The 27,380-nt window shown below is 48.5% G+C and overlaps 1 protein-coding gene across 1 annotated transcript in view; it reads right to left on the bottom strand.

Moving 5' to 3' along the window:
- Positions 1–27,380, bottom strand: part of LOC147709124 (uncharacterized) — a 3,078,084-nt gene that overhangs the window by 281,215 nt on the left and 2,769,489 nt on the right. The window contains exons 34-35 of the mRNA XM_086927727.1: positions 16,226–16,282; positions 14,299–14,355 (exon numbers count right to left, since the gene is read on the bottom strand). Of these exons, the coding sequence (XP_086783853.1) occupies positions 14,299–14,355; positions 16,226–16,282 (114 nt within the window). The remainder of the gene's footprint in view (positions 1–14,298; positions 14,356–16,225; positions 16,283–27,380) is intronic.

Raw genomic sequence — 27,380 nt, 5'->3', positions numbered from 1 at the left:
GGGTGGACTTCCTAGATTATGCAAGGAAGGCATTGGAGGGCTGGGTACAGGGCAGTGAGGTGAAGGATTATGAGGGGTTGTGTGATCTATTTTTGAAAGAGCACCTACTCGAGAAATGCTTTCCCGAGCTGCGCCAACACCTGGTGGACAGCAAGCTGACCAACCCCCGGAAGCTTGCAGAGGAGGCGGACATCTGGGCAAGTACCCGGGTGTCCTCAAAGGGGACTGGAGGGGATTCCCAAAAGGCCGGACAGGGCGCCCCCCAGAAGAAGGAGGGGGAGATAAAAAGCGGGAGTTCTCTAAAGGTCCCCAAAACAATTTTCAGGGAAAGGGAACAGGTTTCACCCCTAAGGCTAACCCGCCCAGAAACCCTCTTCCTGGCCAAAGCCAGCAGCCAAGGGTTGTCCACTGTTTTGAGTGTGGTGGTGTTGGACATTATAAGGGAGATGTCAGATGCCCAAAAAGACCACCCCCTCCCACCGGAGGAAAAACCCCGGGAGTAGCTAGTGTAGCGCTCGGGGAGGAGTTGCCCTTAGATAAGGGGGGTGAGTGGGCGGGTGTCACCTTAGTGTCCCTGGGAGAACGGGAGATGGTTCCTAAGATCCAGGTGCCCCCAAATACTGCTAAGTATGGGCAATGGATCACCATCAATGGCCAGAGAGGGGAGGCTCTGAGAGATACAGGAGCCAGTATGACTATGGTGAGAAGTCAACTGGTGTCTCCAGAGCAGGTGGTTCCCAATGTACTCCACCCCGCCGCGATGGCTGACGGCAGAATGGGCCACTATCCCGTGGCTGAGGTTCCCTTTGAGTGGGAAGGGGTTGCAGGTTCACTTCGATTGCCGTAAGCCCTGCCGTGCCAGTTGATTGTCTGCTGGGGAATGATATAGAGCACAACGCTTGGAGAGAGGTGGAATACCGGACGCACTCTGCGATGCTGGGTACACCTGACTGGGCCTGTGTGAGCACAAGGTCTGCGACTGCCCGGAGAGGGAGTTCGCCTGTGTTGGAGCCTGGAACAATGGCCCAACCCGCTGCTAAAAAGGGACAGATCCGAAGACAGGAAGAGCCTGCTTCGGCTTCCACACCCCATGTGACAGATCGGCCACCTGCGGTGGTGGACCAGGAGTCCATGGGGGGGGGAGTAGTCTCTCTGGAGGACCTACCCATCCCTACTGAGTGGCATGTGGAGGGAGAGCCTACCAGAGAGGAGTTCTGTAAGGGCCAGAAGGAGTGCCCTACCCTTGAGGGACTGAGGCGACAGGCTGAAGCCCAGGCAGCAGGGGACGTTGCGGGACACTACCATATTTACTGGGAGGATGGACTCCTTTACAGTGAACCCAAGGTACCCTTACCTGGTTCATCAAGGGCCTTGGTAGTCCCGCAACAATACCGAGCCTTCCTGCTGGAATTGGCTCATGCAATACCCTTGGCAGGACACTTAGGTCAGGACAAGACCTTTGCTCGGCTTGTCCCCCACTTTTACTGGCCTCAGATGAAAGTGGCGTCCAACACTTACTGTCGGACATGTGTATCCTGCCAGGCCAGTGGGAAAACAGGGGTGAAGCTAAAAGCTCCCCTGGAACCACTTCCAGTCGTTAGCACCCCCTTTGAAAGGGTGGGCATCGACATTGTAGGGCCCTTGGATCCACCAACAACAGCTGGTCACAGGTTCATCCTGGTTCTGGTGGATCATGCCACACGGTACACAGAGGCAATTCCTCTGAGGACTGTCACTGCACCTGTGGTGGCTAAGGCCCTAATAGGGATCTTTACTCGCGTGGGTTTCCCCAAGGAAGTTGTGTCTGACGGGGGGACCAACTTTATGTCAGCGTATATGCGGGCAATGTGGAAGGAGTGTGGAGTGACCTACCGGTTCACCACCCCTATCACCCCCAGTCGAATGGACTGGTCGAGAGGTTCAACAAGACCTTGAAGGGCATGATCAGAAGTCTGCCTGAAAGCCTGCGGAGGAAATGGGACGTCCTCCTACCCTGTTTGCTATTCTCCTACAGGGAAGTGCCACAGAAGGGAGTGGGCTTCAGCCCCTTCGAGCTTCTGTATGGGCACCCTGTACGCGGTCCTCTCAGCCTGGTGAAGGATGGAGGGGAAAAGTCTTCCAGGAAACCCCCCCAGGATGTGGTGAGCTACATGCTGGCCTTCAGGAGCCAAATGGTGAAGTTGTGGAAGCAAGCTTCTGACAACTTGGAGGCCAGCCAGGCAGTGATGAAGGAGTGGTATGACCACAACGCTCACCAGGTGGAATTGGAGCCTGGCCAGAAAGTGTGGGTGATGGAGCCTGGAGAGCCTAGTGCCCTCCAGGATCGCTGGACAGGCCCCTTTGAGGTGTTGGAAAAGAAGGGTAAGGCCACATACCTGGTGGACCTTAAAACCCCACGACAGCCCCTGCGGGTGCTTCATGCCAACCGACTCAAACCCCACCATGAGAGGCCCGAGGTCATCTTAATGATGGTGACTGATGGGGAAGAGGAAGCGGAAAGCAAACCTCTCCCGGACTTATTCTTGTCTCAAGAAAAGGATGGGTCAGTGGAGGGAGTGATTCTCTCTCCATCCCTAACTCCTGAACAGCGAGAGGACTGCCGCCAGATACTGGAGCAGTACTCTACGTTATTCTCCCTTGTCCCGGGAAGGACTCACCTGTGTACCCATGATGTGGACACAGGCGACAGCCCACCAGTGAAGTCAAAGACCTACCGGCTGTCCGACAAGGTGAAGGCTAGCATCCATGGAGAGGTTGCCAAGATGCTAGAGCTAGGAGTTATAGAACCTTCCAACAGCCCCTGGTCCAGTCCGGTGGTGCTAGTGCCAAAAGCCGCTCCACCAGGCACCACTCCAGAACTGAGGTTCTGTGTGGATTACCGGGGACTGAACTCAGTTACAAAAACTGATGCCCATCCGATCCCTAGGGCGGATGAGTTAATTGACCGGCTAGGAGCTGCCCAATACCTAAGTACCTTTGACCTCACTTCAGGGTACTGGCAGATCTCCTTGACAGATGGAGCAAAGGAAAGGTCAGCCTTCTCCACGCCTGAGGGACACTTCCAATTTTGCGTGATGCCCTTTGGGCTCAAAAATACCCCTGCCACTTTTCAGCGGCTGGTGAATCAGGTCCTCTCCGGAATGGAGGGTTTCTCCGCTGCTTATCTGGATGACATTGCCGTCTTCAGTAGCAGTTGGGAGGACCATTTGCAACATTTGCAAGCAGTTCTCCAGGCCCTGAAACAACCTGGATTGACAATCAAGGCCAGCAAATGTCAATTTGGGCAGGGGTCAGTTGTGTACCTTGGACACTTGGTGGGTAGGGGGACAGTGCAGCCCCTGCAGGCAAAGATTGAGGCAATCATGGCCTGGGAACCCCCCAAGACACAGACTGAGGTGCGAGCTTTCCTGGGCCTCACAGGCTACTACCGCGGCTTTATGAAGGGGTATGGCACTATTGTAGCTCCCCTCACAGAGCTCACCTCAAAGAAACAACCTTGACGGCTAGTTTGGACGGAGGCATGTCAGCAAGCTTTTGAAAAACTGAAGCAGGCAATGTGTGCAGGACCGGTCCTGAGGGCCCCAGACTTCTCCAAGGAGTTCATTGTCCAGACAGATGCATCAGAACATGGCATTGGGGCAGTGTTATGGCAACTGAATGAAGAGGGCCTGGATCAGCCTGTGGTTTTCCTATCCAGGAGACTGCTTCCCCGGGAACAGAAGTGGAGTGCAATTGAGAGGGACGCTTTCGCGGTGGTGTGGGCTCTGAAGAAGCTGCGGCCATACCTGTTTGGCTCGCACTTCCTGGTTCAGACTGACCACCAACCCCTTCGTTGGCTGATGCAGATGAAGGGGGAGAATCCCAAGCTGTTGAGATGGTCCATCTCCCTACAGGGAATGGACTTTCGGGTGGAACATCGGCCCGGAGTAGACCACGCCAATGCAGATGGTCTCTCTAGGTATTTCCGCCTTAGTGATGAGGACTCCCAAGGGGTTGGGTAGTTCTCCCCACTTTCAGCTGGGGGGGACGCGTGTTAGACCTGTCTGGCTTTTTGCGTAGTCCCTCCAATTTATTATTTATTTTGTCCTCTTTTTGCCCCTCATGCCTTTATTTATTTTTGTGTCCACTAGATTTTTCAAGGTGTTGGTCTAGGGGATAGGTGCTCTTTGACCTTCATAAGCCTTCACCTCAGTCCTAGGTGCCTTTCCTGAGAGGAATTCACTGAGAGTCACAAAATGGTGGCTACCAACTGTCCCAACTGCCATATCCTAGAATGCCCCATAGGTTAACATTAGGCCTTCCAGAACTTTCTGGACCCTACTGTACCCTGTGTGGACAGGCTATATAAGGGCAGAGGTCAGGAAGCCATTTTGTGCAGCCCAGTTAAGTAGAGGAGAGAGGCAGTGGTGTGAGGAGGAGGACGCACTAGAAGGAGTTAGTTGGTCTGTGGGATTGACAATCTCTTCCAGAAGACGTTCCCCCTCTTGCCCCTGACCAAACCCTCCCATCGGTCTGCCTATATGTGGTAACCAGTGCAGCTGCGGCGATAGCCCCCCCCCCCGAGCCCTTTGTCCCTCACCCTCATTCTACCAACTTCAGACTGGGAACCGGCTCCCATCCTTCCTTTTCGAGGTCCCAGCTTACCCGAACTCAGAAGAGACGACCCAGGTGAGATCTGTCTTCCCACGCCGCCGGAGTGTCACTGAACCGGAGGCGCGAGTGGGCGTGGACGTGACAGGACTGTAGGACAGAGGGAAGTGGCGCTGCTCACTGCACAAGCTCAGCGGTGCATCTGGAGGTGAGGCGGGGAGAAGCGGCGAAGCACTGATCCCCAGCGCAAGGTCGGAAGTGGTGTGCTGATCACCACACGAGGGAGGCGGCGCCAGCAGGAACACTGCTCTCCCGCGCCTGCGCTGCCGCGGCTTGGCTCAGGAGAGAGCCGTAGGGTTCCAGCGAGTGAACGCGACTCCAGGCTCCTCAGAGATTCCATCTCCTGGTGAGGGCGGGGGCGAAGGAACGGCTCCCGACCCAGGGGAAACGAAGCTCTAGTCCCGCGGCCTGCAGAGAAACAAGTAAGGTGCGGTGAAAGGGGGAAAAGGAACAGGAGCCGGGGAAACCGTGAAGGCCCTGGGAAGATGTTCTGTCACAACCATCCCCTCAGAAGTAACGGTTGGAGGTTTCTACTCCGGTATAGCCATCGGGTTACTCTACCATCGACTCTGTCAGGGGAAAGGAGGTCTATTCAGCCATCAAACGGAGATGGAAGCTTAGAGGGATAAGCACAGCAGTGATTTGCCTTAGTGTTGGGAAGTGTCAGAAGGCATTGAGGTTGCTGAGAACTGTGGGTGGAGAAGAGGAGAACGTGTAAACCCTCTGAGTTTAACTGCAAATAAGTGTTAACAGAGCTGTTATGAAGTAATGGTGAGCGGAAAGTCTTCCAGAGTATTGTGAACCTGACACTCCTAAAGCACAGTCTGAATTAGTTGTATTCTTCAAGAATTATCGTTCTGGTGGTGTAACCAGGAGACCCCAGCTTGGGATGAATAATTCATCACTGTAAACAGGGCTACTAGAGTTGTAAAGGAAGTATTATTCAGGAAGGACGGAGGCGCTAGGGGGCGCACAGCGGAATGGCTGCCTGAACTGCAGCTCCGCCGGGCGATATCACACGATGTGATTCATTGCCACTAAAGCCCCCCCAAACCACCCTACGGGACCACGACCGATTGAGGGAAGATGTGGAGCACACTTGTATAATAGCGGGAGTGGCCGCTTCCCCTCCCTCACAGAGAAAAACCGAGGTCGCTGACACCCGCTCCGGACTGCCTGACAACATGGCCGGCGGCCGACCGGAGGTATGTCGCGAGTGCCGCGCGAGCGGGTACAGGCAGGCTGCCTAACCCGACATCAGCGCCCGTCCTTGAACAAGGGCCGCCAGGGCCAGAGAACGCGTTCACACTACTGCCGGCCAGTACACTAGCGGCGGAGTCTGCTTCCACAACGTCTGGGTTGCCTGACAAGATGGCGGCACCCACTCTAGCAATGGCGATTCGGCGGACTGACACAGGCGGGTCCCTGCTCCCATAACAAGGCGCCTGGTCGGCGTACCGGCGGATTGCAGGTCTGAGCACATTACAGCGCACATAACGGCTGGGCACAGCGCTTGGTGGCCTACTGACGTCCGCCAATTCAGAGATCGAGGCTCGGGGGACGAGGGAGCGAAAAGACATCGGGGGCAAGGAATAGCGCGACCAGGGGGCAGAAGCCCCGGATGGATTAGGAAGCGAGGCGCCCTTTATGCACAGTCACGTCAGCAATCATCTCCCTCGACCCTCAACGCTGGGGCACTGGCCAGTGCACGCCGCTTCAATAGTCCTGCAGGACTATTGCAACCAGAGAGGGCCACATTGGGAACGACCTACCCAGTGAGTGCATCTGCTGCCTACCACTACAACGGCAACACGGCGACGTCGTCGACCAGAGTAACGAGGGCGACCAGACCCCAGTTGAAAAAGGCACCCTCATCGCCCGCCACCATGGGCAAGCCAGACAAGCAGCAGCCAAAACTCTCCTTTGACAATAGGAAGGGGTCTAAGACAGTAGATGACGCGACGGAGGCCGGCGGGTCTTTGGCCTCGCCACCGTCTACCAACATGGAGAAGATCCTACAGGCGATTCAATCTAATCTGCAGGACATCAACGGGAAGTTGGACAATCTAACGTGTAGGATGGATGGCATGGCTGCCCGACAAGAACAGCACGGTGAGAGGCTGGATGAAGCCGAAACTAGGATCGCGGCGGTCGAAGATGAGGCGCGCGCATCCACCTCGAAATGCGCGGGAATGGAGCGCATCCTGGAGGTAATAAAAGCAAAGGAGGAGGATTTGGAAGCGCGCTCGAGGCGCAATAACGTGCGAATAGCGGGCCTGCCAGAATCCACCAACACGGGCCGCATGGAACAGTATGTCGAAGGGCTCTGCAGGGACATCTTTGGAGCGGAAGCCTTATCGCAGATCTTTATTGTGGAACGGGCCCACAGATCGCTAGGCCCCAAACCGCCACCAGGTGCTACGCCCCGACCGATAGTAGCGAGGATCCTAAATTACAGGGACAGAGACGTGATCCTCAGGCTTGCACGGGAGAAGGGCAAAATCGTCCACCAGGGCAACACTCTGGAATTCTACCCCGATCACACGGTCGCTGTGCAGCAAGCACGTAGAGAATACGCTGTGGTGAAGGCCAAGCTGCGAGACTTAAACGTGGGGTATTCCATGTTGTATCCCGCCCGGCTGCGAGTGGTGTGGAAGGAACAGACGATAGTGCTACCAACACCTAAGGCGGCCCTAGAACTTGTCAAGAAAATACAGCAAGAGGCGAGGTCGGAAGCCAGACGAGACCAGAACAGAGACTCGGACTGAGACGCCGGGACCACTCACACGTCGCACAGCGGTGGAGACTTCTGCACAAATTACCGCGAGGTACCGCTACACTGCCACTTTCGGCTGTCTATGCGAGGTATGTTGATGAACACTTGCTTGAGGTGAGCTGCTGGCGCTTTATTTTTGAATTGGGCAGTGGGCAATGAAGGGGTGGGGAGCGGCTGACCTAACTGAGACTGTAGCCCTATCCTGCCCTAACCTACCACAAGCACTCATGTCTGTACTAAACTGCCGGGCCTCCATCAGGAGACTTCAGGACTATAACCATGTTGCGACTGCTCCTACCGCTCATGAGGGCACTGGGATGGGTCCTTTTGTGAACTCTGTGCACACAAGCCCCCAGAACTGGAAGGGGGACAGCCTGGGGAGTCGCAGAACAGTGAACATTGTGCTCCGTCCCACGTTGAGAGATGTGCACTATTGGAAGTGTCTTGACCACACGGGTTGCTGAGGTCCCGATTGGGTATGACCGGACAGTTATTAAATGCGGGGAATGGGACACACTGCATTGAAGGGGACTGGCCCCTCCTCTGCGCGGCTGTGCATTATGGGATGGGGTTATGTCTGACTCTAGGTCTGCTTCACTGCCTGCATCCAGCGCAGGGATGGTAATGGAAATGTGGGCTTGTGGATTAATGGACACATATTTTGCGTTTTAATTTGATTCAAGTTAATGTCGCCTGCACCTGTATATCGGGTGAAGTGCTGTGCCACTAGCGGTCCTCCATGAGGGTACAACCCTACTCGAGTTTCGCTATGAGCACCAAGTTGAAGGTTACACTGTTGAGGGAGTTGTGCTCTGTGTGGGTGAGGCTTCGGCAGGTTGGGGTTGCTGGAGTGGGAGGGATTTGGGGAGGGGGGATGTTTCACAGTTTGCTAAGACCGACGGTATTGCTAGCCAGTACATTCTACATGTTGGCCCTGCTGGGGCTTGTGTGTGCAGGCAGTGCTCATGGAGCTGGAAGAGGTCGGGATGAGGACGGGCTGTTTGCGTGCTTAGGAATGAATGGTACTGTATCAAATGGGTACGCCAGGCTCCAGTACTAGTAGCAGGAACGGACTAAACGTCCTCACGTGGAACATACGGGGGTTCTCACGCCCACAGAAAATCAGGCAAGTGTTTGCCAGTCTCACCAGGTGGAATATTGACATTGCTTTCCTGCAGGAATCGCACTTGGCACCGCACACTCACGCTACATTGGGGTCGAGATGGGCGGGATCGTCCTACAGAGCCTCATATTCTTCCTATTCCCGGGGAGTGCTCATTTTGGTCAAGAAAGGGGTGCACTTCGAAGAGGGGCATGTGACACAGGACCCAGCTGGTAGATACGTGCTGGTGTCCGGCCAGCTTAGGGGGCAACACATAACACTCCTCAACTTATATGGTCCGAACATTGATGCACCTGACTTTTATCGGGAAATCTGGGGACACTTGCAGAACCACACTGGCACACACATTTTATGTGGGGGGGACTGGAACGTAACACTACGGGACGGGCTGGACCGGTCTTCCCAATCAGTGGAACAACACAAACAGGCGAGGCTTATGATAGACCACATGATGAACGATCTAGCATTAACGGATATCTGGAGACTGCAGCATACTGACGATCCTGGCGCTACTCACATTACAGCATCACACAATAGTTGGTCCAGACTGGACTATTGGCTAGGGTCCAGGGATGTAGCACTATGGGCACGTACGGTGAAGGTGCTCCCACGTACCTTGTCGGACCACAATCCGGTTGTGCTTCAGCTGGACATTCCACACTACACGCCCCCCCCCTTTCACTGGCGATTTAACTCCCAAGCCCTCGCAGACCCAGTGTATGTCGACACCCTGACCAAGGCGATCAAGGACTACTTCCTTAATAACTCTCAAACCACTGACGACCCATGTCTACTCTGGGAAGCCTTTAAGGCCACGATAAGGGGCGTCTGCATTAGTACCACCGTGGGTGTCCTCAAAGACATCAGGTGCCAGATCCGCCGCTGCGAAAGTCAGATGAGGGATCTTGAACTGCAATACGAAAACACCCAGGACATACTGATATTACCCCAACTGCGAGACTTACACACAGAGCATGGCGACTTCCTGGCGTCAGAAATCAAATATCTGGATCGCAAACACTCAGCCAGGGCTTTTGGTGAAGGGGGCAGGCCGGGGCGAGTATTGGCGCAGAAAATTTGTGAAGGGCGGGGACATTCTGCTATCCTTCGGGTCAAATCAAGGGAGGGTGTAGTTCAAACACACTCGGCAGACATAGTCAAGTGTTTTGCAGACTCCTACAGCACACTATATCAATCTCAACCAACAGCTACAGCGGAGGAAACTTACGAATACCTCCATGATGTGGCGATTGGCTGGCTATCAGATGCCCATCGGGAATACCTGGCTCGGCCGATCACGGTAGAGGAGGTCACTGAAGTGATTGCATCGCTCCCGAATGGTAAGGCGCCAGGCCCCGATGGATACACGTCCGAATTTTACAAAAAATTTGTCGATATCATTGCCCCATATCTGGTGGACATGTACGGCACCTCCTTTGAGGGCTCCCTGCTCCCCCCCACTCTGCGTGAGGCTATGATCATTGCACTCCTCAAACCGGCCAAAGACCCGGACAATTGTGACTCCTACCGGCCCCTATCCCTCATAAACGTGGACTCAAAAATTCTTGCAAAGTTGCTAGCTGTCAGATTGTCCCCCCTGTTGACTCGCCTGGTGCTCCCGGACCAAGCGGGGTTCGTCCCCACAAGATCCACCTCACATAACACAAGGTCCCTGTTCGCTCTGGCGCATTATCTAAAACCCTCGGTTAAAGCAGTGGCTGTACTACTCGACGCCGCGAAAGCGTTTGATTCAATCGAATGGCGCTACATGCTGACCGTCCTTAATAGGATGGGTTTTCCTAAGAGATTTGTGCAGTGGATTTCCTTGTTGTATACCAAGCCGTGTGCGAGGGTTCGGATAAATGGGTACGTATCGGCCCCATTCGACATTGGTCGGGGAACAAGACAGGGATGCCCCCTGTCACCCCTACTCTTCGCACTGGCGTTGGAGCCACTGGCGTGCATAGTGCGTCAAAACTACAGGGAATCGGCGTTGCAATTTGTGTCTAGACCACTGCACATATCACTCTACGCGGACGACATGTTGCTTTACGTTCGCGATCCGGAAACGCATTTAAACCCGCTCCTCAGGGAGTACATCCGGTTTGGGAGCCACTCGGGGTTGGCGATCAATTGGTCCAAATCCTCACTAATTCCCCTCACCGATTCCACTGAATCCTTTGAGCTAGATTATCCACTAGAGTGGCAGAGGGACCCGATACGCTATCTGGGTGTAATGTTCCACAGGGACCCAGTCGAAGTCATACGTGCGAATTATGGAGTGGTAGTCACCAAACTGGAAGATAAAGTCCGTCGCTGGATACACCTGCCTTTGTCCATGGCTGATCGCATGGCGATCGTCAAAATGAACATCCTGCCTAAGTTGTTATATCTTTTCAACAACATCCCCATCACGCCACCACGGGAGGTCTTTCGGCGTATCAAATCACTAGTACTAACCTTGATCTGGGCGGGTAAACAGGCTCGCATTGAATTGCAGACCCTAACGCTCCCGGTAGCGAGGGGTGGTTTCGGGGTGCCCGATTTTCTTCTTTATTACCTTTGTGCCCAGGCACAGTATGCAGCGTACTGGTACCATGAGGTCCCCTACGTTACACACGTGGCCATTGAGGAAGGGGATGCCCATCCGGTCCCCCTATCGGCGATATTGTCACACACTAGACCCCCGCTCCATTCCAGAGACATTAACACGGTAGACACCACGATCAAGGCGTGGAATAAACTAGGACAATTGGCACACAAGACTCCATTATATGCGCCGAACATGCCGCTACAACATCATCAGGCTTTATCAGTTACTAGCGAGAAAGTAGGGATGTCGCTCCTGTCCAGAGCTGGAATCGACAAAATGAGCGACGTATTTCAGGGTGGCACGTTCACAGACCTTGATAATCTGGATTATATACAAAATCAGACTCTTATGTTCCGCTTCACATATTACAGATTGACAAGGGCATTGAAGGGACATTACCCTTCATTCCCGGAAGAGCCGGAATCTTTAGCGCCATTACAGATGCTGATCACCACGAGTGATCTGTCTCACTTAGTATCCAGACTCTACACTGCTGCACAATCGGACATAGCAGGCCACACACTTAAAGCCAAGGAAAGATGGGATGTACTACTGGATACTCCACTGACAGAGGTAGAATGGTACAGTTCATGCGCACTGACACAGATACTTACACCAAACGGGAATCTGAGGATTATCCATTTCAAATTCATCCACCAGAGCTATTACACACCGGCGAAAATGCGCAGATACGGGCTACAGGAGGATGACAAATGTAAGCGCTGCAACAGGGATGGGGCGGACTTCGTACATTTGGCATGGAAGTGTGAGCGTGTAGCAAGTTACTGGGAGGAGGTTACAACCGCGTTGTCGAACATGTTAGAAGAAGAGGTGCACTGCACACCACAGGTCTGCCTGCTTGGTATCATACCCCAACTCAGAGCGCTGAAGCGCAAATTCTGTGCTATCGCGCTACTGTTAGCCAAACGACAGGTGGCACAATGTTGGCACAGCCGTAAGGTACCGACTGTAAAGGTGTGGATGCATAGCATGTCTATTTGTAGGGATAAACTACAAACATATGAGGAGGACTTGCCTGTAAAATCTAGGCCCAAAGATGTGTGGTGCTTCTTGACGGACTATCTGACCTCCCTACAGGAGGGCGGGGAGGATTAGTTGATGTACGGTTGTCGCTGTGAGGTGGATGACTGCCGGGTGATAGTGGCACCTGGGAACTACTTGGAGGGAATTGTGGAACACTGTTTAGCTCACTGTATAGGATGTGAAGGAGAGCAATGAGAGGTCTTAAGTTGGGGAAGTTAGAGTTGGTTGATAAAATCACAAAATGTAAGACTCATGTCAATTGTAAAATGCGTGCCCTGACTGGAAGATACCAGATGGTTCTATCTATCGTCAACAAGTAGCTTTACATACTTTTCTATGATTATACTGCGCTAACGCGGCGAAGTGGCGAGCCGGCCTCAGGGTTGTAGGCTCATGCTGTGTATTCTGATTTATGTTAATAAAGGTCTTACGCAAAACAAAAAAAAGTATTATTCAGGAATAATTTTCCGGCTGGGGGTGGGAAATTTGCTGAAGGGAATCTCTGAATGTTACTGAGTATGTAGAAAAAGTTGATAAAATTGCTCAGTGTATCTGATTGTAAACTATTGAGAAAAAGAAATCTACAGACATACTATTTTTATAAACAAGCTCCTATATTTACACAAACATTGGTGTGGTGTCATTTTTGAGTGATATTGCATTGAATTACTGCTGGGTGGCTTGCAACCTTCACACATGTGCCTCTGTTGATATTGTCTTACCCTAGGCCAGGCTACCCTAGGTGACCTGACAACATTAGGTTCCAACACTGGACCTTTCCAGTGTTAGTTGAGAGAGGTGTTGACCATATTGAATAGTGGTATGAAAACTTCACCTGTGATGTCCTTCTTTATCAATTTTGGGTTAATGCTGTATTAATATGGGGGAATTTGCTTATTGTAGTAGGCTTTCCAGGTTGCAGGGGAAGGAGCCTTAAAGGAAGTGCATTTGATGTCAGGTGAGATCACTGACGTGGTGTCCAGGGACTCTTTGTTATAGATGTGTCAGATCTTGGTGATTTGGCTTTTCAAGACGTAGTTCATTGCTATATACTTCTTAGTGTGATTGAGTGGTGGATCTGGTGTAGTGACCACACAGTACTTGGTGGCTGTGTAGGGTCACTTGCTCATTTTGAATGCTTTGCTAACATTGGTTACAGTTTGGTTTACAGTATATACCCTTCAATTTTGGAATGACTTTTCTGTGGGCTATGTGGACAATCTTTAGGGTCGCCACACCCTCTTGCAACTGAGATCTTTGCTATATTTCCTGATATTTAATAGTGCATTTTTCTGGGGGTGATCTTGTTCTACCACAAAGAGACGGGGGTGACCTTCATGGAGCGTAATTTCACCAAAGCATGTACGTCAGCTGCAGATGTTGGGAAAGGTTGGTTAATTGTGAATAGTTTTTTTGCAGGTGACTGCCACGATGATGGATTCATTTTCAGTTATTGAACATTGTGTGATGGAATTTCCGAACAATGCTCTAAGGTTATAGCTGATTTTTGTATATGGGACATGTTGTTATAGATAATAGCCACCAGGCCTTCTCTGCCGGTATTCGTGAATAGCAACTTCTCTATGACTGAGGAGCTGCTTGTGAAATATTGAGCCTGTGTGGTCTCAAGTAGGTTCTTCATTTTGAGAAAGTGGTTTTTTTTTATCTATCCATTTTTAATGTTTGTTTGATTGGGAGCTTGTTGGGTGTTCGCTGTAATGTGTTTTGAGGTTTCTTGTTGACATCCCGATTTTCCTGATGTTCCTATCCTTCCTGATTGGGCTCTCTGATATACGTCTGACCAGGGGCAACACGGATCTGGGCAGCAACTTCTCACTATAATCTACTCCTGAACTAAGCTTCAAAATATAATTCTGATTTAAGTAGAGTGGCGAAATTTAAAACTGGATCAGCACATTTAATACTGCATCCCTGCTATCAGTCTGTGAATTGGTTCTTTAGTCCTGCATTATTTCAGATAACTCTATCATGTAATGGGAAATGAACCCAGAAACGTGTATTAAAAGGCCAGACAAACAGTATTTTGATAGGATAATACTGAATTATTTCAAAGAATGTACATTTTATTGTGAAGCATTTTTTGTTACTTACTTCGCAAATCAGCTTTGGAAATAGGGGCATTGGGAGGTCTATTTATTAGTTTTCTTTCTGTAATAGAAACAAAAGAGGTTAAAGTTATTACTGACAATACAATAATGGAAATCATGTTTAGATAAAGTATATTTAAATATGTATAACTGTTGCGGCAATGAACATTTAGTCATTTGATTTAAAACCCCTTTTGGTAAAGAATTACTACTCAATTTTTCCACAATAATTTTCTCATCTCTCCCCTGGATCATTTAAGGCAGTGCTGATGCCCTGCATACAATGCACATCAGCAGTTGAGGCAAGAAGTTGTAGCAATTACTTTATGCTCACGCTAGAGAAGAACAAGTTATTTACCTTCGGTATAGCTCTTTCTGTTGGGTACTCTGTCTATTCTTCACTTTAAAATACTCTCCAAGTACCAGACTGGATCCGGAAAACTCTAACGCAGTGCTATCGCATGATGTGTGGCTCTGTTCTGACTCCACACCACCCCAGAAGTGATACAGTAGAGCCACACAAAAGAGCCACCCCTGTGCACTGATGTTGGTTTTGATGACTTTTCCCTTTCCACGCCCTTAGATGTGGTGTGTGAAGAATAGTCGGTCCCGGTGTGGTGAATACATACTTGAGACCTTTACAGATGGTAAAGAGAGGCAACTCCACAGAACAGGAGGGGAATCTCCAGTTAGATAGAATATTCATCATAAAGAGCATTATCAAAGTTAACAAACTTGTTCTTGTGATGAATACTGATTGCAGAATAGGTGAAGGACCCTGATCTGTACTGAGATAGGAGGTTCTCATTAAGCTGTAGCCTTATCTGAGGACAAATGCTCATGCTCAGAAGATACAGGTAACTATTCTGTCCTGGCCAATGCAAAGCAACCATGATGACTGGTCCCTAATATTCCTGATCTTCTTCCGAACACTGGTCAGAAAAAGCAACTGTGAGAAAGCATACAGGGCTCCCGTGTTCCATTCCAACCCGAATGCATCACCTAACAATTGTTCAAGCAGAAACTCTAACACGCAAAATGCTTGACACTGTGCTTTTCCGATGGTGCCAAAATGATCTAGCAAGGGTTTTTCCCACTGTTGGAGGACACCATGCACTACCTCAGAATGTAGACAACACTCATGATCTGCCGGACACCACCTGCTCAGTTTGTCCACTCTGGTATTCTGGAACCCTTCTAGGTGGTTCACAATCAGGAAAATGCGCTGATGTTCCTGCCATCTCCAGAGGTGCAGCACCTCCTGGCAGAGGACTCAGAACCTCAGTCCATCCTGCCTGTTGCAATACCACATGACAGTGATGTCAGTAGGAACCTGCACCAGCCTTGCCTTGATGGACGGCAGGGAGGCCTTCATAGCTAGAAGAATGGTCCACAACTACAGCAGATTGAGGTGGATCAAGTCTTCCGCCAGGGGCCAATGTCCCCTGATTTTCACCTCTCTCAGATGGCCACTGCATCCCAAGAAGGGAACTGCTGTTACCATCATCAGCTCTGGGTGTGGGAGGGTAGGGGCCTGTCACTGGAACAATTGTATTTAAGCAGATCTTGATGCATCTCCTCTGAGACCTGGATTGTATTGATGAGACTGTCTTGATGTTAGGTCTACTGGAACTTCAAATTCCATTAGACAGCCACATGTGCCATGTGCCATTGCTTACAAGGAGGATGCAGGAGGCTAAGAAGCCCCAGAGCTGCTCTCACTGTAAGATCGAGCCTGAAACATCAGATCATAGCTTGAATGTCCATTTTGTGAGTCAAGCTGTGTCTCAGGCGAGGTAAATCAATGTATAATTAGGCATCATTAGTACGGTCTTAATAGTAGAGGGACTGCTGAGTTTGCTGTGCATGACAGTATAGCAAGTATCAATATCATTATGGATCTAATCTGGGCTGGATTTTTCTTTACTTACTTTGAAAATCAGTCTTGGAAATGGAGGTATTAGCAGCTCTAGTCACTTCTTTTCTTTCTGTCATAGAAACAAAAAAATAGATTAGGGTTATTACTGACAGTACAATAATGGAAATCATTTTTAGATAAATTACATTTAAATGCATATAACCGTTGTGGCAATGAACCGTTAGTTATTTATTTTAATACCCCTTCTGATAAATCTTTACCACAAATTATTCCTTTTACCCTGATACCCTTGAGCTGTGTAGCGGTTTTACAACTGTTCTTCCAAGGTGATGGCATTATACTCCCAACAGCATAAAAGAGAATAAAACACAATTAAGACTGATAGGTAGGTCAAGTTTAGAACTTAAGAAATAAATCCAAGACCAAATTCGAAAAACAATATTTCTTTTTATATATTTTGTACAACTAACAACTTTGTTCCAAAGTAAGTACTGTTCTTATTTGAAATGTTCATAGGTAACTAAAACTTTCAAACCTGTGCGCTTGTATGCACGATGCAATCCTATGGGGGGAAATGTCAGAGATGCATAAAGGTAGGTACAGTCGTTTTCAGTAGTCCACCTTCAGGGTTCGGAATTGTCGTGGGCCAAGGTCCAAAGTACTACCAGCAGTTCTTCAGGAACTGTCAGGGTTTTACCAGGAGCAGGGTGCTGGTGAGCTTGTAGCTGGGCACGCTACGGTTAAAGGAGGCAACCAGGAAACAGGTTGCACAGGGGGGCTTAGGGACAAGGCTGAGGGCTCCCGAAAGGGGGCTTAGGACGCAAAGGGTCTTGGAGCAAGGGGGCACAGCTGGTTCTACAGTACCTGTGCCAAGCGGCTCGGTGCAGAGTGGTTATGGGAGCTGGGCTGGTGATCAAAGATGCTCCTTACGGTTCAAGGCATACAGCTGACAGGGGCAAAATCAGGACAGCTGGTAACTCACAAAGTGGTTCTCAGTGATGCTGATGTCCCTCTTTGGCTGCTCGCCATGGTGCAGTGGGAATCTGGACTGGATGTTCAGTGATGGTGTTTGGTGCAGGGTGTCCGGTACCAGGGGGATGGTGCTCCACGGCTCCAGTTGGTCTTGGTGTCTTCACACTCGATGGGGAGACAGATCTGACCTTTCAGAGCACGAGTACCTTCCACTGGTCGTCTGCGGCATCCGTCGGGCTGCGGAGCTGCATGGCAGTGGCCCAGACTCTGCTTGTCAGTGCCTGCTGCTCCAAGGAAGACTTTAGGTGATTTTCAAAAGGGCTGGCAGACTACCCAAGGCTTTGTTAGTTCTTCAGCTTGCAGTCCAAGTCACTCTGTCGCGATAGTCAAGAGAGTTGCGAGCATGCAGGGTTTCATTACAAAAGAGCTCAGCTCTTCTGCTGTTTTCGCAAGTCTTCGTCCTTTTTCCCTTGATCCGTCAAATCTGAGCTTTTGGGCTCAAGGGTGCCACCTAAATACTCAATTTAGAGGTGTCAAGGGGAATGACAGGTAGTAGACAAATGGTATGTCTATCTTTAGGGTATCTACACGTTCTATATTACCACTTCCTGTAGGAAGTGGGCATAAACCTGACCCTAGAAATGTTATTCTGCCCAAAGCAATATGACGGAATCTGGAAAGAGGGGTCTACATCAGCTAGTCCATCTTAGGGCTGGTGCTGGCTCGGTGTGAGCCCACCGCAGTGGCGGATGGCATTGCTCGCTGGTGGCAGGGCGGGCATGGGAGTTGCAGGGCGGTCAGACGGGTGGGAGGGGGCGCAAAATTGATTTTCTTTTTTTAATAAGTTACCTTCCTGCCGTGGTCTGCGTCTCTGCTCTCCTCGAGGAACAGGATGCATAGCCAGGCCTCACTGACCAAATACAATGCTGCATTCCAGCGTTGTGTTTGGTAGGCACCCAGGCTCCCCTGACCAAACACAACACTGCAATGCAGCGTTGTGATTGGTTTTGGGCATCCTGGTTTGACCGTCAACCAGGGAATGGGGGGGCCTGGGCATGTCCTCCATTCAGGCTGTAATGCAGCCTTCATGGAGAACGGTAAAGTGCACATGACTGGTTTGGGTGGCCCGAGATGGCCGACCAAACAGTCATTGCTAACTTAGGAGTGGGCAAACCCCTCCTCCGCTGCCCTGCTCCGAGAGCAGAGAAGCCCTGCCCACATGCCTGCCTGCCTGCAAAGCAGCGCAAACATAAAATGATAATAACTGAGAGTTATCATTTTATGTTTCTACTTCTCGCACTGTTTGAAAGCAGTGGGGCGACACTCCTCTGCCATAGCGGAGGACCCTTCACTGGCCCACCTCCAAATATTACTAATTTTCCCAGTAGGGTTCGATAGGTCGCACACCACTCCACCAACCAGCGGGTGACCCCAGGAGCATCACGGTAAATGCAGTGTCTTTAAGCGAGTGCGCTTTTCAAAAGTTCCGAAGTATAAATGCAAAGTTGCAGGCCAACTCTGGACACCGGTGTTTCAGGATTATTGTCCTTCATCAGCAGAGTGTAGGTAGATTTTCAGGGGTTTGCTGTGCAGGCTGCCAAAGTGTCATCAGGTTCAGTACCTCTCAGGGCGCGTGGGTGCGTAACCTGACTAATCTGCACCCACCTGGTGAAACACTCGAATGACTTTGCAAGTGTACTCGCTTGTCGGACTGCATCAACCATGATGCTTAGGGGCGACTCTGCTGGGAGGTGAAGCAGTGTGCTCCCACACCTACCTTCTACTTAAAGGCTGCCCTCGAGCCGCTGTGGGCTGACGAGCTCGTGGAGAGGCACCTGCGCGCTTGGAGAGATACTACGTTCCAAGGATACGGCAGCCTGCTCAGCAACCCCAAATCATTTTGCCTAATCTCTGCTGAAGACGGATAATAATCCAGAAACACGTGTCCAGAGATGGCCAGCACTAATCTGCACCCACCTGGTGAAACACTCGAATGACTTTGCAAGTGTACTCGCTTGTCGGACTGCATCAACCATGATGCTTAGGGGCGACTCTGCTGGGAGGTGAAGCAGTGTGCTCCCACACCTACCTATTACTAATTTTCCCACCTGTGCAGCCAAAAAATTGGAGTCAGACCAGGGGGGTTGGTATATCCACTATCTGGAGAGGCCTGGGTCATATAACAAAGGAGGCAGGGCGTTTGAAGCTTCCAGCCCAAAAATACACATCCTCAACGGAGGAAGTGTTCCTGGCCTCCGAGAGTGCAGGCTCTCACATTAGAAGGTCAGAAACGTGTCTAGGGTGGTTGGCTGGTCGAGACCAGTCGGTCAACAAACTATCAGTCGGTAGGTTTTCAGTGGGCACCTTTAAGGTGCCCTCTGGGTGCATTTATTAATAAAACCAACACTGGCATCAGTATGGGTTTATCAAGAAGAGATGTTTGGTACCGAACATCTGTATGTACAGTGAAGCCGACAAATATCAAAAGTAGAATTACGGACACTAGTTACACCTTATGACCTTTGGCATAAGGGATACAAATCAGAGTAGCCTCAATAAACTCTGTGTTATGGTTGGAAAAGGTGCGGTATATGTGTTTCGTCCGCCCCACACTAGAGTTGTGGCAGTTATCATTGGCTACTCTGAAATAGTGGGTTTGCCAGCCTCACCTGAGGCGCCTCTGGTCAAGGGTGCAGTGTCCAGAGATTGTACGTGAAAAAGGTGTAAAGAAAACTGTGCAAAAAAGGAAAAAATGTTTAAAATAGGGGGTGAACAATCCCAAGATTCTTTAATGGGGGGGTTGTTCCTCACCACAATTAAAATAAGTGGTACGATCTTAGACCGAGTTACTAGGTCTGATAGTGTTGTTAATAAAAAGCGTCGACATGTTTCAGCTCCTGGGGCCTGGAAGGGTCTGCGGAGCTTTCGTCAGGACTCACAAAAACATAAAAATGTTGTACTCACACAATTAGTGCAGTCATTTTGGTACAACCGTTCTTGTTCAGATTGTATAACATTAGGGAATTTCCCTTGGTAATCTGCAATGAGATAGACAAGAGTACAGGTTTTGCATGCACACATATATCTTACACCGAATGAATAATAGGTTTCATTATCAGAGTTTTGTGACACTTTCAGCAAAAACTTCTATCTTTAGAAAGATGGCAAAATACTGGAGAGTAGAGATGCTAGGCTCTGTTGTGTTAAAAACGAAATACTGGTTGAGTATATTAAACTGGAGGGCAATTTAGAGCTGTACAGGAGGTACAAACAGCTTTTTCTTAGAGCACCCGCTAGGGAGCACGCTATATGCATGACGCTATTTCGTCGCGTGTAGATTAAGCAATGTTTTCCTACCTGAAAAACAATACGTGTTCTGCCTCACCGGGGTCTCATTATTTTGAAGCCGCTTGAAGCTCAGAGCTGTCACAGAGAGCGTCCCGTTAGTATTCAGAAGGGATTGTTTGTCTTACCGATATCTCGAAGTGCTCGTCGCCATTACCCGCATGTGTAGGTGCTTTCGCCTTGTGCTGACTCTGCCCCGGGGTGTGGTTGGGAACGAGAGCGCTGGGATTTAAAGGCGCAAGGCGGGCCAAATAGGCGTGTTGGTTTTTTCGGAGTTTTTTTTCGAATCTCTGAAGCGATAGCTTTATTGATCTGTTGTATTATCTAGCGGTTTAATAAGGAGTGCATTACTGTAGCTTTTTCAGTGGCCATTATTAATAGGCAAAGCGGTGCCAGGGAATGGCATCGTTCAGCCCATTCTCACAAGTTTTAAGGCGATCCACCCACCTTTGCTCTTTTTCAAACAAACGGCGTTCGCAGTTTGTGTTTTTGTCGGTGAGCATCTCAAGCACTGTCCATTGGAGCTCCTCACATGAATGGCCCATCTCTATGAAATGGGCACACAATTTTGTGGTGTTCTTCTTGAGGCGGATATTACTCTTATGTTCGCCGATCCTCAGCTTAATCTTGCGACAAGTCATGCCAATATATCTCTTGTTGCATTTACAAGTAATCATGTATATGACATGAGAGGAGTTGCAGTTTGTGTGTTGGCGTTGTGTCCATACCAGGTTTTCAGTTAGCTGCAATGTCTTAGACATAGTGGTGGTTTTGCAGGCTACACATGAGCCACAGGGGTAGTGGCCTGTTACTGGATTCATACTTACGTCCCTCGTGACAGTTAGTTGTTGTTTCTTCTGGGGACGGGTATGGACCAGAACGTCTTTGATGTTTTTTGTTCTGCGATTGGCAAACCTTGGTTTCGGCCAGTTGAAAGCTCCGGTGTTCAGAATGTGCCAGTTCTTATTTATCAATTTGTTCACTTCGTATGTTGATGGACAGAAGGTGGTAACACAGGTTGTCAGATCTTGTATTTGTGTTTTGGGATAGCTTTGTAAAAGGCACTCTCTAGGTTGGTTGTTAGCTCTCTTTTTACAATATTTTATTGTCTTTTCTTTGTAGTTTCTTTTGGAAAGTTTCAGGCTGAGCTCTTGGGCTTGGGTCAGGTAGTCTTCTTTCTTGCTGCAGTTTCGTTTTAATCTAAGAAATTGGCTGAAAGGCAAATTATCTTTTAGAGGTTTGGGGTGGTAGCTCTGGTAAGAGAGCAAACTGTTTTTGGCCGTAGGCTTTGTGTACGTTTTTGTTTGTAGAGTGTTTTCTTCCACAAAAATTGTCAAGTCTAAAAAATCCAAACTATTGTTGCTGGAGGTATGAGTGAACTTAAGCCAGGGGTCAAGACGGTTTAGCCAGTGGATGAATTGTTCCAAGTCAGCTGATGTGTCCCAGATTAGGATCACATCGTCTATAAATCTCTTCCAGAAGAGGATGTTTGGAGAGAATTCATTGGCTGCATTGTGGATGAACTTGTTCTCAAAATTACTTACATACAGCCCGGCTACCGATGGGGCAAAGGCACTGCCCATTGATGTCCCATGGGTCTGGAGGTAAAGATCTTCCTCATAGGCAAAATAGTTTTCTTTCAGTGCTAACTTGCAACACTCAAGTATGAAGTGCCTAGGTGTGTTATACTGCCAATCTTCTGAGTAGAGTACATCTTCTAGTACTTGTAATGTATCATCTTGTGGCAGACTGGTGAATAAAGATTCCACATCCAGACCTACTAGGGTCATGGTGTCTGGGTCAAAGGTTTTTGATTGGATTTGTACTAGCAGATCCCGAGTATCTTTGAGATATGATGGTGTTCTCTGTACAATAGGCTTCAGGAACTCATCCGCAAACTTAGAGAGTGGCTCCAGGACTGATCCGATTCCGGACACTATGGGCCTCCCTGGAGGCGGTGTTCTGTTTTTGTGTGTTTTAGGAAGCGAGTAAAAATAGGGGATTTTGGGGTCTGAAGTGGTGAGATATTCAGCTTCCTTCTTGGTCACCCAATTTTTGGTCTCTGCTTCATGGACCATGCTGGATATAACATTTTGTAGTCTCATTGTTGGATCGCTGGTTAGTTTCCTGTAGAATCTGGTGTCTGCCAAAAGTGCCAGGCATTGGTCATTGTATCCCTCTTTATTTAAGATTACAATGCCTCCCCCTTTATCAGCGGGTTTGACCACTATGTTCTCATTCTGCTTCAATGAGTCCAGGGCTTCACGTTCTTTTTTGGTTAAGTTCTGGAATGTTTTCTTGTTCCTATCTAGCATGTCCACGCCCTTCATTAGAGATTGTTCAAAGGTATGAAACTCAGGCGGGACACTGGTGTGAGGAGGATTGAAAGTTGATTTCTTACGTAAGGAGGTGTCGCCTTCTATTTGGTTGTTGGGGATGTTGTAGAAGAAGGCTTTTAGTTTGAGGGTTCTGCAGAACTCTGCTAACTCGCTTTTAAGTTTGAAAGTGTCCACTCTAGGTGTGGGCACAAAGCTTAAACCTTTATTAAGGACGCTCAATTGATCTTGGGTCAGTTGTAAATCGGATAGATTTACTACGAGGGTCTGGTCTTGCTGGTTGATGGTTGTGTTGCAGCCATACTCCTGGTCTGGACGTTTCTTTGTTGGTCCTGCCATCTTATTGTCTTTTTTCGGCCTCTTGTTTGGTTTTGGCCTCTGGCTAAAAAAGGCTCTTGTTGGTGTGGGTTGGAGTTGGATGTCATCTGCTGTTCATCCATTTGCGGCATCTGCTGTAAGCCTCGATTATAGGGATCCATCCAACCTCCATATTGTGGCACGAAGGGGGGGTAGAATGGCATATTGTAACCTGGGTAGAAAGGTCTTTGCCATCTATTTCCCCTTCTTGGGCGTTGGTTCCTGTAATTATTGCGTCCTCTTTTTGTGGTATATTCATCCATACTCGTAACTGAGTTATTGGAAGAGTTTGACCCTGTGGACTCATTGTCAGATCCAGTGTCCCGTGTTGTATATTCATCCGTTATGTATGGGTGCATTTTTTCGCGACTGAATCTCTTCAATTCTTTACTGAGTTTTTGCAATTTGCTCTGCATTATGAACTCACGTGTCTCATCCATTTCCTTGTTTATTTCTTCTAATCTCTTTTTTACGATCGCTGGATTTATGCCTTTCTTTAATTCATTTTCGCATTCTTCAATTTCCTTCAGTAGGGCATCCGATAATCTTTTCGCCGTCTTTACAATTAGGACGAGGTAGTCCAAAGTACATTTCCAGGAGATGGATGACCAGTCCATCCTGAATGCCAGGTCATGTAAGAAAATTCTGGGCGCATTGTTGACCCACAGGCCTTTGGGTGCTGTTTTCACTCGTAAATATTCTGTCATGATTATTCCGTGGATGGAAGTTCGGATCTGTTCCCTCTTTTTGTCTGTTAAATTGTCCCAGTCATTAGTTTGTGCTAGGGTTTCAATAAGTTCAGCATTCTGTAGCAATGATTGTCCTGCCAGTATTTCGTCGATTTCTTTCGCATCAAAACTCAATCCAGGTATGCCTTCCATTACTACTTACTATACTCGGAGAATATGTAAGAGTAGATGTAATCCCGCAGCTGTGCGCTGCTTATGTAGATAAATAATCAAAAGGAGGGATAAGGGATCAAAGTCTCCGTATTCGTTCCCCAATGGTTAGTTGACAATTATCAAAAGTAGAATTACGGACACTAGTTACACCTTATGACCTTTGGCATAAGGGATACAAATCAGAGTAGCCTCAATAAACTCTGTGTTATGGTTGGAAAAGGTGCGGTATATGTGTTTCGTCCGCCCCACACTAGAGTTGTGGCAGTTATCATTGGCTACTCTGAAATAGTGGGTTTGCCAGCCTCACCTGAGGCGCCTCTGGTCAAGGGTGCAGTGTCCAGAGATTGTACGTGAAAAAGGTGTAAAGAAAACTGTGCAAAAAAGGAAAAAATGTTTAAAATAGGGGGTGAACAATCCCAAGATTCTTTAATGGGGGGGTTGTTCCTCACCACAATTAAAATAAGTGGTACGATCTTAGACCGAGTTACTAGGTCTGATAGTGTTGTTAATAAAAAGCGTCGACATGTTTCAGCTCCTGGGGCCTGGAAGGGTCTGCGGAGCTTTCGTCAGGACTCACAAAAACATAAAAATGTTGTACTCACACAATTAGTGCAGTCATTTTGGTACAACCGTTCTTGTTCAGATTGTATAACATTAGGGAATTTCCCTTGGTAATCTGCAATGAGATAGACAAGAGTACAGGTTTTGCATGCACACATATATCTTACACCGAATGAATAATAGGTTTCATTATCAGAGTTTTGTGACACTTTCAGCAAAAACTTCTATCTTTAGAAAGATGGCAAAATACTGGAGAGTAGAGATGCTAGGCTCTGTTGTGTTAAAAACGAAATACTGGTTGAGTATATTAAACTGGAGGGCAATTTAGAGCTGTACAGGAGGTACAAACAGCTTTTTCTTAGAGCACCCGCTAGGGAGCACGCTATATGCATGACGCTATTTCGTCGCGTGTAGATTAAGCAATGTTTTCCTACCTGAAAAACAATACGTGTTCTGCCTCACCGGGGTCTCATTATTTTGAAGCCGCTTGAAGCTCAGAGCTGTCACAGAGAGCGTCCCGTTAGTATTCAGAAGGGATTGTTTGTCTTACCGATATCTCGAAGTGCTCGTCGCCATTACCCGCATGTGTAGGTGCTTTCGCCTTGTGCTGACTCTGCCCCGGGGTGTGGTTGGGAACGAGAGCGCTGGGATTTAAAGGCGCAAGGCGGGCCAAATAGGCGTGTTGGTTTTTTCGGAGTTTTTTTTCGAATCTCTGAAGCGATAGCTTTATTGATCTGTTGTATTATCTAGCGGTTTAATAAGGAGTGCATTACTGTAGCTTTTTCAGTGGCCATTATTAATAGGCAAAGCGGTGCCAGGGAATGGCATCGTTCAGCCCATTCTCACAAGTTTTAAGGCGATCCACCCACCTTTGCTCTTTTTCAAACAAACGGCGTTCGCAGTTTGTGTTTTTGTCGGTGAGCATCTCAAGCACTGTCCATTGGAGCTCCTCACATGAATGGCCCATCTCTATGAAATGGGCACACAATTTTGTGGTGTTCTTCTTGAGGCGGATATTACTCTTATGTTCGCCGATCCTCAGCTTAATCTTGCGACAAGTCATGCCAATATATCTCTTGTTGCATTTACAAGTAATCATGTATATGACATGAGAGGAGTTGCAGTTTGTGTGTTGGCGTTGTGTCCATACCAGGTTTTCAGTTAGCTGCAATGTCTTAGACATAGTGGTGGTTTTGCAGGCTACACATGAGCCACAGGGGTAGTGGCCTGTTACTGGATTCATACTTACGTCCCTCGTGACAGTTAGTTGTTGTTTCTTCTGGGGACGGGTATGGACCAGAACGTCTTTGATGTTTTTTGTTCTGCGATTGGCAAACCTTGGTTTCGGCCAGTTGAAAGCTCCGGTGTTCAGAATGTGCCAGTTCTTATTTATCAATTTGTTCACTTCGTATGTTGATGGACAGAAGGTGGTAACACAGGTTGTCAGATCTTGTATTTGTGTTTTGGGATAGCTTTGTAAAAGGCACTCTCTAGGTTGGTTGTTAGCTCTCTTTTTACAATATTTTATTGTCTTTTCTTTGTAGTTTCTTTTGGAAAGTTTCAGGCTGAGCTCTTGGGCTTGGGTCAGGTAGTCTTCTTTCTTGCTGCAGTTTCGTTTTAATCTAAGAAATTGGCTGAAAGGCAAATTATCTTTTAGAGGTTTGGGGTGGTAGCTCTGGTAAGAGAGCAAACTGTTTTTGGCCGTAGGCTTTGTGTACGTTTTTGTTTGTAGAGTGTTTTCTTCCACAAAAATTGTCAAGTCTAAAAAATCCAAACTATTGTTGCTGGAGGTATGAGTGAACTTAAGCCAGGGGTCAAGACGGTTTAGCCAGTGGATGAATTGTTCCAAGTCAGCTGATGTGTCCCAGATTAGGATCACATCGTCTATAAATCTCTTCCAGAAGAGGATGTTTGGAGAGAATTCATTGGCTGCATTGTGGATGAACTTGTTCTCAAAATTACTTACATACAGCCCGGCTACCGATGGGGCAAAGGCACTGCCCATTGATGTCCCATGGGTCTGGAGGTAAAGATCTTCCTCATAGGCAAAATAGTTTTCTTTCAGTGCTAACTTGCAACACTCAAGTATGAAGTGCCTAGGTGTGTTATACTGCCAATCTTCTGAGTAGAGTACATCTTCTAGTACTTGTAATGTATCATCTTGTGGCAGACTGGTGAATAAAGATTCCACATCCAGACCTACTAGGGTCATGGTGTCTGGGTCAAAGGTTTTTGATTGGATTTGTACTAGCAGATCCCGAGTATCTTTGAGATATGATGGTGTTCTCTGTACAATAGGCTTCAGGAACTCATCCGCAAACTTAGAGAGTGGCTCCAGGACTGATCCGATTCCGGACACTATGGGCCTCCCTGGAGGCGGTGTTCTGTTTTTGTGTGTTTTAGGAAGCGAGTAAAAATAGGGGATTTTGGGGTCTGAAGTGGTGAGATATTCAGCTTCCTTCTTGGTCACCCAATTTTTGGTCTCTGCTTCATGGACCATGCTGGATATAACATTTTGTAGTCTCATTGTTGGATCGCTGGTTAGTTTCCTGTAGAATCTGGTGTCTGCCAAAAGTGCCAGGCATTGGTCATTGTATCCCTCTTTATTTAAGATTACAATGCCTCCCCCTTTATCAGCGGGTTTGACCACTATGTTCTCATTCTGCTTCAATGAGTCCAGGGCTTCACGTTCTTTTTTGGTTAAGTTCTGGAATGTTTTCTTGTTCCTATCTAG

This window comes from Lissotriton vulgaris, chromosome 6 (genome assembly GCF_964263255.1).
Source record: "Lissotriton vulgaris chromosome 6, aLisVul1.2, whole genome shotgun sequence".
NCBI classification, from domain to species: domain Eukaryota; kingdom Metazoa; phylum Chordata; class Amphibia; order Caudata; family Salamandridae; genus Lissotriton; species Lissotriton vulgaris.
This window is presented reverse-complemented; position numbering and strand designations above follow the sequence as displayed.